This window comes from Semicossyphus pulcher, unplaced genomic scaffold (assembly GCF_022749685.1).
Source record: "Semicossyphus pulcher isolate SPU_LCO1_2020_fin unplaced genomic scaffold, fSemPul1.0.p SCAF_5, whole genome shotgun sequence".
Classification (NCBI taxonomy): Eukaryota; Metazoa; Chordata; class Actinopteri; order Labriformes; family Labridae; genus Semicossyphus; species Semicossyphus pulcher.
The window spans coordinates 10,736,165-10,750,846 of NW_027211726.1; the positions used below are offsets into that span (position 1 = coordinate 10,736,165).

Here is a 14,682-nt window from a genome sequence, read left to right on the forward strand (position 1 = left end):
AGTTTCTGAAAAGTCCACTCTGAAAGTCCCGCCCAGAAAATACCATCCTCAGTGGAGTAACTTTGTTTCTAGGTCCGCAAAGTCAAAATGCACCGTCCCCTCCGTGAACAACATAATAATGTTTTCTTCTTTCTTTTATTTGCTGTCTCTTCAACAAACCTCTGACCTGAACAGCTGTTGTGGTAGCGTGCGCACAGTGGCACAAAAAAGGGGGTGTGCAAAATATGCAGCGCATATAGGCGCTACGCAAAGAGGGGCGCAAACATTGGTGAAAATGTACATGCAACAAGATATGAAAATTAGTCTTTGTTGTCGGTCATCTTTGTTATGTAATTCAAAATGGGTAAATTCAGACCTATTTTAAATGTTGACTCTTCAAACACCTAGCCAATACGTTACGGTTGCAGTCCAACAATGACTAGATCATGTTGTCATAACAACGGTAAGCAACAGCTTTGGGCGCCCCGTCCCCTCCGAACAGGTTCAGTCCTGCCACTTGATTATTAAAGGGGCACCAAAGGGCCAGTGATAAGCTCAATTACCTCCAGTTTCCAAATTTGACAATCGCTCTTAGGGTATTTCTGACAATGCCTCTGTCAGTAGCCTCTGCTGAAAGGTCTTAACGTAGCAAAGATCAACAATGAGCAATGACCGTTTGACTCAGTCGGCAATCATCTCAATAGAAAACTCATTGGGACGCTCCATTTGCTTTGGTAATATACTGGGTAAATGGGCAAGTGTGAAGTCAAGTGTGTGGCACCAATGTTGATCTTGCATACCCCCCAAAAAATGGCCAGTTGCGCCCCTGCGTGCACTGCATGCGCAGGTGTGCGGAGTAAGACATAGTGCCGGGGTAAGGGCTGTCTGACGCTGAGGTTAAGCAGTGACACAAACACAAAATACAGCGTGCACTTAAACTGTTTGTTTGTATGTAGGACTCTGTAGGAACTCCAGCTGGCTTCTCCTAACAGGGAGACTTTACTACTTTGCGTAGTACACTTACTATTGATAAGTACCTCATAGGATCCCACTACAAAATCCTGAACTATCCCTGTAAACCAGTGTGTAACGAGAGGCAATTATTTTCCATCATAGAACTCTGGAATCTTACTTTTTGGCGGAATAAATAACTGCACTGAGGATAGCTTTTCGGAGCATTTCAGAGTGGACTTTACAGAGCCTCACATCGCTGATCGCACACAAACGCAGCACCCACTTAAGCTTATGTACAGCTTTATTCAAAAAAGAAAGTACTGGCGTCTTAAACTGGGACAGGAACGATCTGCAGCTGTACAGTTTTCACACAGCAGCATGTATGTTCTGTAAGTGTTCGGCCTCTTACCGAGTGGATGAGCCAGCTGTCGGGGATCTCAGGTCGTCCTCTGTCTCGGAGAACGCTGTCCTTCATGCTCTCCACACACGGGTGTTCCCTCAGGTTCCCAAAGGGTGGCACGTACTCTTTGACCTCTGCATGAACACACACACACACACACACACACAAAGAAGAAAAATCAGTCCTCATCCTCCTGGTGAACTTTGGTTGTTTTTATAGAAGCACAGAACTTAGAAAGACGCCGCTCTGTAGACGAGAGAGACTAGATCAGATGGCAGAGCCCCACAGCGCACACATCAACAACACCTATCAAAGGATTCACTGTGCGCTCTAAATTAAAACTGCAGGTTGCAAACTTTAAATAGCACTGAAGCAGCACAACCAGCTCAAGAATCCTGCGCTGCTGCTAGAAAGGCCAAGGGGGAGATTTGCTGAAGAGAAACACTTATTATTATCACATTTTTACTCTCAGCGTCAAGGGGCTTAAAGTATCTCACCGACGCAGCTCTGGCTTTGTGTCAGCTCTCTTACACAACAACGTCCAGAGAGCTTGTCAGGGCAATTTAGCCGTGGAGTTTACTCAGGGTGAGATTTCAAAGCGCTGGCGTGGAGGGTATAGTCGGGAAACTGTGGGTCAAGAGTTTCCAAACACAAGTTCTCTTTTCGTGAATTAATGCGTCCGCGGAGTAAAACAACAAATCAAACTCCAATTTGCTCCGGAGCGTGAAGGGCTCGTTTAAAGAAAAGTTTCAGAGAATCTGTCGAGATCAGACAAGATTCAGATAAGATGAGGCACATGGAGACTGCTGAAGTAAATAATTCCAGTGATTAAAAGATGACCAGGAGATGAAACAGCAGTCGGAGAATCACGAGGCATTCCACAAATAACGTCTCGACCCAGACAGACAGACAGACAGAAGCCTTTAAAGGGGAAACAATCACAAAGTTTTATCTTATTTTAGGCTGCCTCAAAAACTTTTTCTGTTGACTGTTGTTGAACACAATTAACCCTCTCATATGAGAATACATTTTATAATGCCCTCTCTTATAAAGACAGATAGGTAGGCGTCTTCCAGAGAAGATACAGTTCATGTTGTTGCAGTTTTCAGCTCCAACTACAAGCTCAAACACGACTGAGTGAGTCAAAAATACAGTTATGTTATTGCACAATGATGTTGACAGAGTCAGATATGGATCAGTTGTCGAGAAATCTGATGACTAACAGTAATGATGTCATTTAAAATAATTACAGTCGCGGAGCTGGTTTAGCTCAGTTGGTAGAGCAGACGCCCCGGGTGCAGAGGCTACAGTCCTCTACACGCTGATCGCAGGCTTGGTGCATGTCATCCAGCACTCTCTCCTCCTGACATTTCCTGTCTCTCTTCAGCTCTCCTATCCATCCATCCATTATCTATACCGCTTATCCTGTTCAGGGTTGCTGGGGGCTGGAGCCTATCCCAGCTGTCACTGGGCGAGAGGCGGGGTACACACAGGGCTGAATCACAGGGCTGACACGCAGAGACAGACAAACTTTCACACTCACATTCACAACTACGAGCATGTCTTTGGACTGTGGGAGGAAGCCGGAGTGCCCGGAGGGAACCCACGCATACACGAGGAGAACATGAACATGAGCTCCACACAGAAAGTCAAGTTTATTTGTATGGCACATTTCATACGACAAGTGCAGACTCAATGTGCTTAAGATGACAAGCATATAAAACAGGAACTTAAAAAGACACTATGTACAGAAAACAGGTAAGATAAAAAGTAAAAGGTATAGCAGTTGCCGAGAACAGACAACGAACAGCCCTCCCAACAGCACGGGACATGACCACAAACAGCCGAGACACGATCGACAAGAAAGGCCCCCTATGTCCGAACCAGGATTCGGATTTGGAACCATCTCGCTGTGTCAACGCTAACCACTGCACCACCATGCAGTCCCTATCCTATCTAATAAAGGAAAAAAAAGTACAGGGGAATCTAACAATCTTGCTATAGCTGCTCTACTTGGTATTCAGTGTCATAAAGCTAGAAAAATATAAAGTATAGGCTGTTAGAGGCTGTTTAGTGTATAGCAGAGTATCTGCTCCTTGTAAGTCTCCTGCAAATTAAAGGTAAACTGTTTGTCTTTATTTGGATACGGCATATACATGTTATTGTGGTAGATCCTGTTTCTGTAGTTTCTTCAGTTATTCATTTTTTTTAAGTAAACCTAAAGCTGGATTTGCACCTTTTAAGCTCCCAATTTCTCAAAGAAAACGCCTTTAAAGTGCTAATCTCGAAGGTGTGAGTATCGTTCTCTTTGGGAGCACCTATGGCGATAAACGGTAACTGCGGGAGCACACTTCCCAGATATCCAGACAGTCGTATGTGTGACGTCCACGGTTGTAACTCTTGACCTCTGTCGCTGACGGTCGCTTCCCTTTTTAGACTGTTCCACTTTATCACTATGAGACAGTGTGTGACTGCATGGTTAGCTGATGCTTTATACAGTATATTTGGCTCTAAACACACTGAAATGAGAGACACAGTGCAGACTGGTCTTGTGCTTCCCTGTGTGTAAATCTGTCCCACAGTGTTTACATGAGTGGAACAAAGCAGTGGCAGCCGGAGTCAGCGTGCTCTGAAGTGACCCGTCTGGTCACGAGGCCAACGTGACGTCTCTGCAAATAAACTGACACACATTTTTATACTACTACTATGCTATAATTAAATAAAGGAAGAAATTGTTGATAGGTGCTAGACGACTGAGCAAGATGACAGTTTCATACTTCACTCTTTGAGAACGAGTTAAAAAGAAGCCTCACAGGAAGTAGACAGAAATCACAGGCTTCTGGGAATAAGACAGCGCAAGACAGGACTCGCACACTGAAACTTCCTCTTTTTATTTGCTAGCACAGTTCTTTCGGTTTGATGCTAAAGCTTAAACACAGCCTCAGCCAATCATCACTCTGAATTCAAGCGAAAAAGGAGACAGATGTTTCTCTCTGTTTGGACAGGTCCGGGGGAGTGTATAACCGTGTTCTGGACAGAAGTCCACTTTGTAAACTGTCTGGCAAACATGTTTATGTGTTCATCTCCAAACAATGGGTGTAAAAAGATGAATCGTAGCACTGAGAACTTGCAGTGTAAACAAAAGTGTGTCTTCCATGGATGGAAAGAGTGGTCAATCCTGCTCCAAAAAGCAAAGATGGGTTTTCCAGGCGAACTCTTAAATTAAACTCCGCACCAGCAAAAGCTTTTGTAAACACAACACAGGGAGCGGGGAGGAATGCTGTGGTCTGCAGAAGTCACACGCTGCATGTTGACAAGATTTCTGCGAAGCAATACGACAAGTCCAGTAGGGTAACAATGAGGAAGTTACACTGTGTCTGCTACAACAGCTGACATGTAGTGATGTGAAATTCTGCAGGGCGAGCACATATTTCAGCCTTCAGGTTTATTTCCCATGCAGGGAACTGTCTGGGAATCTGCCGCCAAGGAAAATTCTGTGGACTGGGGAGAGTTACAATTCCAGAGGTGTTTCAGGGAAGACCAGGGACCAGTTGCTCAAAGATGTGTAGGACTGGTCTGCAGATTTAGGCCAGGTTCCCCTTGGCTAACTCTTGGCTTTAATTCCATATAACTTTTTCCATATAAAAGATCAGGGAGTCTTTTCTCCCTCAAAACAGAGGCGACTGCCCACCGTACGGTTTATATTAAGCACCTTTTCTGTGGTGTCTTTGTTTCAGGGTTACAGTCTTTGCTGAATTTTCAAAGCAAAATGTTCTTGTAACTTTAGGATTCTTTGGAAACACAAACATGTCCTCCAGGGGTGAACAGAGCTATGGAGTTGGATGTGGTTGCTTGGTCAGACATTTTTTTTTCTACTCTGAAAAAAAGTCTTAATTTACCCATAATTCCTCCATTATCTATACCGCTTATCCTTTCTGGAGCCCGCCTCTGGCCCAAAGACAGCTGGAGCCTATCCGAGCTGCACGGTGGTGCAGTGGTTAGCGGTGTCGCCTCGCAGCTAGAGGGTTCCTGGTACTGGTTCATCCCGGTTCTGTGTGAGTTTGCATGCCGGAGCCTGCCCAGCTGTCCCTGGGAGAGAGGCGGTGGGTACACCCTTGACTGATCGGCAGTCAATCACAGAGCTGACACACAGAGACAGACAACCTTTCACGCTCACGCCTACAGGCAATTTAGAGTCACCGAACGAGCATGTGTTTGGACTGTGGGAGGAAGCCGACTACGCGAAGGGCAGCTGCACATGCACGGGGAGAACATGCAAACTCCACACAGAAAGGTCCCCTTCGTACAAACCGGGATTTGAACCAGGAACCTTCTCACTGTGAGCAACAGCGCTAACCGCTGTGCAGCCCTTGTCCTGTTTAAAGTGGGCTAAAACTAAACTATTTAGTGAAACGGATGAATTATGACATCTATCTGCACTCTATTTGTTATATATCATCCTATATCCCGACTAATTCTAGCTTAGTCATTCAGTAACATTTCCCTTGTCGATTCCAGCGCACAGATGGATTCAGCTCAGTGATATATGTTTAGACATCAGCGGTCCAAACAGAACTAAACGGAAAAAGGAAAAGAGAAACACAAACCCTCCTAAATCTTTACAAGCGAGCGTTATCATTGCCAGCGCTTGAGATCTTGTTTGATATTCTTGTCCCGCTGCCCTTCCAAGTTAACATTATTCTCTAATTATGTGCAACAAAGCATAAATACAGAAAACAGAGCAGATACCCTGTCACCTAAACACATAAATAATGCAGATGAACAGCTCCCTGCAGAGTTTCGACATGTGCTTGGAAATAAATTAGTAACGTGATCACAATAACATCGTCTGTTTCCCAGAGTCTGAAACTAAAAGCTCGACTAATCCACTCCCAGCCGCCTCTGCTGGTTTTCATTAGGCCGCGGCGGCGGTGACACTTGTTTGTGTTCCTCGCAGATTGTTAAAGTCATTTAGTACAGATGTATGCATGTAGGTTACACGTTAGGAGGGCTTACTTGTGGACATGTGGTGCTGAGTTACCCTGCCATTAACTGTAGCTGATACAAGCCCTAACCTTCACCTAACCCCATAAAAAACGACCCCAGTAAAAGGCTGACGCTGGATGCAAGTTCAGTGAAACTCCAGCACACAAATTTTCCTTTCAAATAATCCAAAATTAAGTGTTTCGAAATCCAAAAATTACCCCAAATGTTGCCTAAGGCAGCCCCCGCATACAGCAGACCGTCAGGCCCCTCCAGTCCTGGAGGAGTTGCAGGTCTGACATCTGGAGAGCAGCTGCCCTAACCTCTCCTCCTCTCCAGTCTAGCCCAACCTCCTCCTCCAGGGATTGAAGGCATTTCTCCGTCTGCAGCTCCACATACAACAACACCACTCCGCCATTATCCCCCTACGTAGCCCCACCCGCCCGAGGAACGCCCTCGTAGTCTCTCCAAGCCCTAAATCTGGACCAGCTAAATTATACAGCACAGACATTTAAGGGAACAGAGCCAGAGATGAAAAAAGGCCTGAGCCTTTGAATCCAGCTTCCCTCTGAGGTGTGTCGATCTCTTCGGTTTTCAACTCTTCCTCTGTCTTTATAGTCGTGGAAGATGAAGACAGCAAAGTGATGGCTCACGGCTGGCTGACTGGCGCTGACGACAGACGGCTGTGTTCTTCTCCGCCTGGCAGATCTCAGATCAGACCGAGGCCTCGGGAGCTGTGACGGGGGAGCTGTGTGGCTGCTTTCCGCTGAGACGCAGAACACTGATCAGACATCTGTCTTACACACACGCAGAAAAGGTGGCAACGCAGACAAGAGGAAACCAGGGCTTCCACCTCAGTCATTATCACGATGCCCTGGGATGTGTCACCCCAAGTTTCTTTCGGTGCACACGTGTTCTTATTTAGTCTCATGTGAGGTGTTGTAGTGACTCAACATTTCCAGAAACATGTTGGCAACTTCAGGACAAACAGAATCCAGCAGTGTGAAAGCATGAACTCGTTTTAGGCCGGTCTGTAAACACATCGGTTCCCTCTCAGGGGGCTCTGATTCCACAATCAGTACCAGACTTTACTACACATCCTTTCCAGAGCTTATTCTTTCCTCTTCCCTGAGGGTCTATCAAGGTAGGAGGCAGAGAAAAGCTGCTTGAGATACACAAAAATAAGCCTTTATCTGTAATCTCTATTCTGGTCCACGGGCCCCTCTGCTTCCCCTCACTCCAGTAGCATGCCTGTCCTCCCTGTCTGTCCTTGCCGACATGAGTAAAGCTGGATGTCTGTCTACAGCGTGGCGCTGCAGTGGGAGAGTAATTAAGTGCTGCCTCACCTGCCTGAGGGGAGGAAGAGAAAGACGGGCAGGGAGAGGGGGAGGAAAACGTAGAAAGAGTGAGCTGAAAGTTTCTGTGTGCGGAGAAACTTCTGTTTGTCTACGTCTAAATAAATGCAAAGAAAAGAGAATAAATGGAATGGACGGAGGCGGATGAATGAGGTTGTTGTCCCTTAAATCCCTCCGAGTAAAGCCACACAAACCTTCACCCAGTGAGCCTGGATTCATTTAGTCCATCTCTACCAACATGTTTCCTGTCTGGTCGGCTCTCAGGAGGCATTCGCCGCAAAACATCCTCCTATAAAAGAGACATCCATATACCCAACTGAACATCCCGGGGACTCTGTGCTCCGTGCAAAACAGGAAGTAGTCTATTTTCTTTTCAAAGGTATAACCACAGGGCACACATATTCCTGCTGTTTTGAAAGGAAAAGCAAAGAGCAAAGAGGGGGATTGTGGGTCACACGGCCATGTTGTTTCTTAAGAGGACTCTGGGGCGGCGTAACCGTGTGATACGTTCTGAGGAGGCCTCCCGGGAGGATGAAAACAGGAAAACGCCAGAGTAGAAGCGTTGGTGCCCAGAACCCGGCTTTCAATCACCGCTCTGACACAATGGAGACAGGAGCAGTCACAGAAACAAGCCGGACCACAGAGACACTGAAGGGAAGTGAAAACAAACGACTGACTGCTGACGTGAAATACTGCTCCGTGGTTTGCCTTCAGATAATCGCCCATTTCTATTATTTGCACATTTCCTGGCCTTGTTTGTGCAACAGAACGACAAACACGAGTAACGGTACATTAGGAGAGTGAAGGCTGATCCTTGAGACTTCTACAGAAGATGGATCGTGTGTTTGACAATTGGAGATTTCGTTCCCACAGTGATTAATGGGTCATTGACGACACACACATACGTTCTGAGTAAGTGAGCTCAAGGTGGAGATGCTCACCGCGCTCCTAATTGGTAAATCGTCAGTGTGCTTGTATCCTTAGAGGTCAAGCAAGCCGTTTCCTTTTACAGTATTTCTAAAGATATTTACACAGACTCCAAAGGGAATTTCATCAATCAGCGCTTCTATTGATTTCCTTTACACTCAACAGCCCAAGCTAATCTCTTATTTACCAAGGAAACACAGTTATCTCTATTATCAACCACAGCAAAGGTCACAAGTGATGTTCATGTGCACAGTGGGGCCGCCCTGCTTTTAGAGCAGCAGTCAGAGATATCAGGTTTGAAACGACAATTGATCAAGTTAAAGACGCTAAAGCACTCAGAGGTGGGTGCTGAGGGAAACTGATTAAAGGAGTAGTTCATCATTTTGGTAGTTAAAAAATAAAGTCCATACCAGTCCAATCCAGGACCAGATTCTGTAACCTTTAAACAGAGTGAGGCTAGCTTTTGCTTTAGTTTTCAGTATTAATGCTAAGCTAAGCTAAGCTAAGCTAGAGGGTGGTATCATTTGGCATAAAAGTGTAGTTTCTGTTAAATGTTAAACTATCCCTTTAAGGAGTCCATCCTTCAGGAATCATGAAAAGGCCACATGACAGTAATTATCGACTGAATCTACTGGGTGGCTCAGTGGTAGAGTGGGTTGTCTCTCAATCGTAAGGTTGGGGGTTCGATCCCTGACTGCTTCAGCCACATGAAGTGTCCTTGGGCAAGACACTGAACACCAAACTGCTCCCGAAGGAGTATGAATGCATAGATCCCGATTGGAAATTGGCACTTGGGTCATTGCCATCAGTGAGTGAATGAGTGACATGTAGTGTAAAAGCGCTTTGAGTGGTCGGAAGACGAGAAAAGCGCTAAATAAGTACAGTCCATTTACCATTTACTGCAGAATCAGTGGGAAAACACACAGACTTTAAGGCCTTTTTCCCCTAGTTGTCGGAGGCGCAGTATTTTTTGAAGGTGAAATGTGCGTTAAAATTCCATTTCACCTTAAATATTGTGCTGCAGAGATGTTCTGGCCTGCACATCATACACAGACGAAAGTATCAAATATCTTTGTTTGGTAGAGATCCCCGCAAAAATCACACCATAACCATTTTAATATGTTTTTCAATGAAAATGAGAATAATGATTATACTGTAAATCATATGGAAATTGCAATACAAGTCAAAATAATCGCAAAATCCCTCAGCCCTATATCCCAGTATTCTGTGAAGAAGGACAAGCTACAGTAGGTGTGTGTCACAAACTCTCACCATATGCTGTATGTACTTTACAGAAGAGTTAAATACGAGCCCGTCTTGGTGTTAACTCCCTCATTTATACAGCTATGCCTGGTAAATCTATCATATCGATTACATTTTTTTGCACATAATTATTCAGTTAATCCTTCAGTAATCTTTTAAATCAATGAATAATTCATTTAAAGCCAATTTACTTAATGTTGCTCAGCCTGAGGGGCCAAACGTTTTACTAAGGTTTCAGTGGGGGCTTGATATCTTCTGCTACAACTTTTAGACAAACATCACGAAATTATTTTGAATAATAAACAAAATACTAATATTGATCCAACACCACCCACGCATCACAACAGCCCCTTTGCAATACTAAATTCTTCTAAACAAAACAGCAGTTCATTTCACGTAAGTCACGTGTGTGTGGTCACATCTTACCTCCGACTGCGTTGCACCTGGAGATGATCTCCCACAGCACAAGAGCCATGGAATAAACATCGGCCTGTTTGAAAGACTCGATGTTTTCCAGGTTGATTCTGGACTCCAAGACCTCTGGGGCCATGTACCTGGCTGTGCCCACCTGAGAAAACAAACAGACATAGACATTTAAAGGGGGGGTATTATGCTAATTTTAAGCCTCATATTTCACTCTGTGATACCTGTGGAGTAGCTTAGCATAATTTATAGTTAAAAAAACATTTTTCTCACACTGGTGCTCTGTGCAGGCCCTGAAACGACTCAGTCAACTCTGTCTCTATAAGAAACCCCGCCCCTACAAGCGCACTTTCTTCTGATTGGCCTGCTGAGACTGCACTTTGTGACGTCACAGTCTGAAACCTGGCGTTCACAGCAGCCTGTAGACTGAGCTGAGAAGCCTGGGGATTACTCCAACATACTTTTACCTACAGATCTGAAAGTTCACCCGCGTTTAGTCTGGACATCCAACATTGTAACATTATATATATGTCTTAAAATGTGAAACAACATAATACCCCCCCTTTAATGTTTATTTTTTTATACCAATGACTACATTTTTACAACCTCACACAAGTTGTTTGGTTGAAAAAGCCAAGCTAAGTAGACCATGTCAGCAGGAAAATGCATACACCTGCTGTAGTATGATGTCATATTATGTTTACCTGAATTAAACCACGTTTGATATACAACATAATTGGAAAAACAAAGGTAGCTCTGAGCTCAACAACACGCTCCTTGTCTTCACATAATAACAACCTTGGAAAATTAGTTCATCGGCTCCTTGTTGAAAATGAATTGAAGGCATTACAATGCATTAGGTGTGCTGTGCAGCAAAGGGTGAGGCCTTTTCGTAATGAGTATTTCTCATAAGAGAGTGTAATAAGACTCCGGCCTATTACATCAGGGTAATGAGTCCATTAAGAATCAATCAGGCCTGTTTGTTATGTGAGGATAATATAATGGGAACCTAAGATCACTTACAACACTGTTTCTATCAGCATTATCCATCTGCGGCCAAGGTACATAGTGTGCCAAATATTTAGAGATGGTGTCCCTGAGTGATGAGGATCAGAAATGAAAGTTTGATTTATAGCACAGCTCCTTTCACGGTCTGATAAATATCTTCAGAGATATTTATGACAGAGCTTCGATTGGTCTGTGTCTGGGGTGCCAGTGCAAATTAGAACAGGAGAGGGTTTCTTTTAAGCTCTAAGGGGATCAAACACCAAGAAAAAACAAATAAAGACCCAAAAATAGGGCTGAAGGCTTTACCTGCCCACTGTTGGCCAGCTCGTCCACAGACAGAGTGTTATCCAGGCGGAGTGCGAGGCCAAAGTCACACAGGCAGCAGGTCAGGTCACTTTTCACAAGTATGTTGGAGCTCTTAATGTCCCTGTGCGCGATTGGCACCTTGTAGCGACCACAGGTGGTGTGGTCACTGTGAAGATGCGCCACTCCTTGTGCAAGCGAACTGCCCAGCAGCCAAAGGTCGTGCCAGCTGAAAATATGGTGAATCAAGTACTCTTGCAGGTTCCCTCTTGGCTGGTAGGCTGTGATCAGCCAGTACTGCCTCTGCACCTTCCTCTCCTCTGCTGTCAGGAAGTGAAGCACATTTTCGTGTCTCAAATCTGCATCTGAGAAAATCTCCTTCTCGTTCTTCCAGGAGGCGTACTCCTCGTACCGGAAAATCTTAACGGCCACTGTCTCGAAGCCCTGCTCCTCACTCACAGAGGATCCCTGCTTCAGCTTGGCTTTGTAAACCTCTGCGAAGCGTCCCTTTCCAACCAGAACGTCCAGTTCGATGGGCAGCAGCTCCGTGTTGTGGTTGAGGTTGTTGGCGTGCGTGGAGCTGCTGTCCGAGCCTTCGTCGTCGATCATGATGGCGCCACCTTCGCTGAAGTCCAACCTGCGTTTGGAGCTGGCTTGACGCTGGCGGTAGACTCGATAGCAGTAGAAGGAAGTGATGACGACGACAGCCATGACCAGAAGAGGAACCAGGCTCACCAAGATGACCGCCACCACCTGGGAATCTGAGGGAGCAAAGGGCAAAGGAAGAAGATGATGAATATCCCCACAGTTATATAGTTGGTTTTAATGTTCAGGGTGTACCCCACCCTTTGCCCAATGACAACTGGGATCGCTTCCAGGCCTCCAATTGGCCCAAGATTAGCCAATCCATGGAGGTTATTTTTTCAACCACATTTGTATAGTTCAAAATTATATCAATATATAAAGCAATAAAAGTCTAATTACATCTCTGCAGATTGTATCAGCAGCATCCATTTCACAGTAAATTCATATTCTCAGAGCAGCAGGGGGAACCTGACCGTTCCCTGTGGAACGCCTAAAAGCATCAGAAAGCTAAAGTTAGCGCCTAGGCCACAATAGCAAACTGCTCCAAACCGTGACCCAGTCAACCACATATTGTGTCTCTTTATAGTGTGTCTGATTCTTATAATTTTAGACGTGGTGTGTCTGGGAGCTGCTATGGTTTTGGCAAACAGTGAAAGTTTATGCTAGCGCTGTGTTTATGGTGCACTTTTTTGAAGCTGCAGTCGTAAAGAAGACCTATAAAAGCTCTATCACCAGACACAAAACCTCAACTGGTCCACAGTTTGATGAAGTCTAAATTTAAACATTTATATGTGACTAGTACCGCAGAGCATTTTCCAATTTAAAATTAGCAGCTTTTATAAATCTAAAAAGATAGCTGAACAGTTTAGTGGCAAGATGGAAATAAAGGCAGAAATATACTCACAATTTTACCACATTGCTTAAGAGGTGATATGAATCTTATTGTACATGTGAGAGAAGAGTTGGGTTGAAAAAGGGAGGAGGAGACTGCCCAGTATTTTCTTTTTTCTAAACAGGAAACCACATGTCTGAAATCCTCAGCATGGCCCCAGCCGGTTTGTTTTTATTTTCACAGAGTGAGAAGCTATTTCTCACAACAAACCTGTCACTGTGCCTCCTGGACTCGCTCGGGTTGGGCCAAAACCACCACCATGAAATACTTAAAGCGTGAAATATGAGAAAAAGGTTGTGTAAGTGGCAAAAAGTTATAGTGCATCTTACTTTTAAATTTAGGGGAACTAGAATGCTGAGCAGAGCTGGTTAACACCCGCAGAAGTGTTGTTACCCAACGGAGTGCATTCTTTAAAGGAGAATTTCAACATTCAAAAAACATTACAAAACAATAATTTGTAAATTACACTTGATTTGCCAAGAGTCATACCAGAAGATTGATACCATTCTCAGGAACAGGAACAGGAGACCATTAGCTTAGCATAAAGAAGAAGAAAAAAAATCCCTGCTCCCAGCAAACAAATACTTTGGCACTTGACCACTGAAGAAATGGCAAATTGATGCGTTTACTTACATTTTTGAGTCCAAACTCATATAAATGATAAAACTAGTTCTTTAATTTTTTTACCTGTCCCTTGTTTTCTTAGCTTAGCTTCTTTATGCTAAGCTAAGCTAACCCGATCCTAGCTCCCACACGATATTTAGATGACAGCTATAAGAGTGGTATCAATCCTAATCACTATTAAGCTTCAAGCTGTATTGGTACATTCATATTTTGAATATATTCAGCGTTCAGAATTCCATTTTTGTTTGTTGGTCAATCATTAAAAGCTTCTTGTTCTCAAGTTAGGCCTCCATTACCTTTAGTTTTTGTCAATGTATTGCTGTTGATGTTGTAAGAAACACCTCGAGCCAAATGTTAACGGCAACAGTACAATGATGTGGAAAGATTTTTTACTGTTGCAATGGCAACCCTGATATAATTCAGCTGGTATGTGACAAACAACTTAGTAATCCTCTGACTTGCGTCATGGCTTTGGGATGTTTTTTGTGTCCTACATTGTGTCCTACATTGATCCAGTTGTGGGGGAAAAGAATACAGCAAGTGAAAGCTTAATCAGAACAATGCTATGAGCTACAATGACACACTGGTCACGAGCCAGTAGAGCAAAAGGTTGATTGACCAAAACTTACTGGAATTGTTACCTTGTAGTTGTTATTTCTGCTGGAGCTCCTTCATTACAACACTGTAGCCACTGAGCAGTTACAGGAAGCGCACAGACATTCTCAGCAGCGAGCCGATGTCTTTCCATTACGTGGTTTGCACTGTGCAGATGCTTTCAATTTGGCTCTGGGTGCAGAGCCAGGTCGCGGAAATGTACCTCAGTGTTTTTACTGCCTGGATGCTGTAGTCAAAATACATCTGATTCCAGGGCCAATGTTGTAACTGGAGTCTACAAGTAAATGTGCCCCCGACCTGTTTGTAATCACGGATCTGGAGAGCATTACAGCGCACACATGTTAGCATTCATGCATGACGCCTTACATGAC

At 44.4% G+C, this 14,682-nt stretch overlaps 1 protein-coding gene across 2 annotated transcripts in view; it reads right to left on the bottom strand.

Moving 5' to 3' along the window:
• Positions 1-14,682, bottom strand: part of LOC138609114 (TGF-beta receptor type-2-like) — a 37,615-nt gene that overhangs the window by 1,991 nt on the left and 20,942 nt on the right. For both annotated transcript variants that reach the window (XM_069681740.1, XM_069681739.1), the window contains 3 exons: positions 11,599-12,356; positions 10,288-10,429; positions 1,343-1,467 (listed from right to left, as the gene is read on the bottom strand). In XM_069681740.1, coding sequence (XP_069537841.1) covers positions 1,343-1,467; positions 10,288-10,429; positions 11,599-12,356 — 1,025 coding nt within the window. The remainder of the gene's footprint in view (positions 1-1,342; positions 1,468-10,287; positions 10,430-11,598; positions 12,357-14,682) is intronic.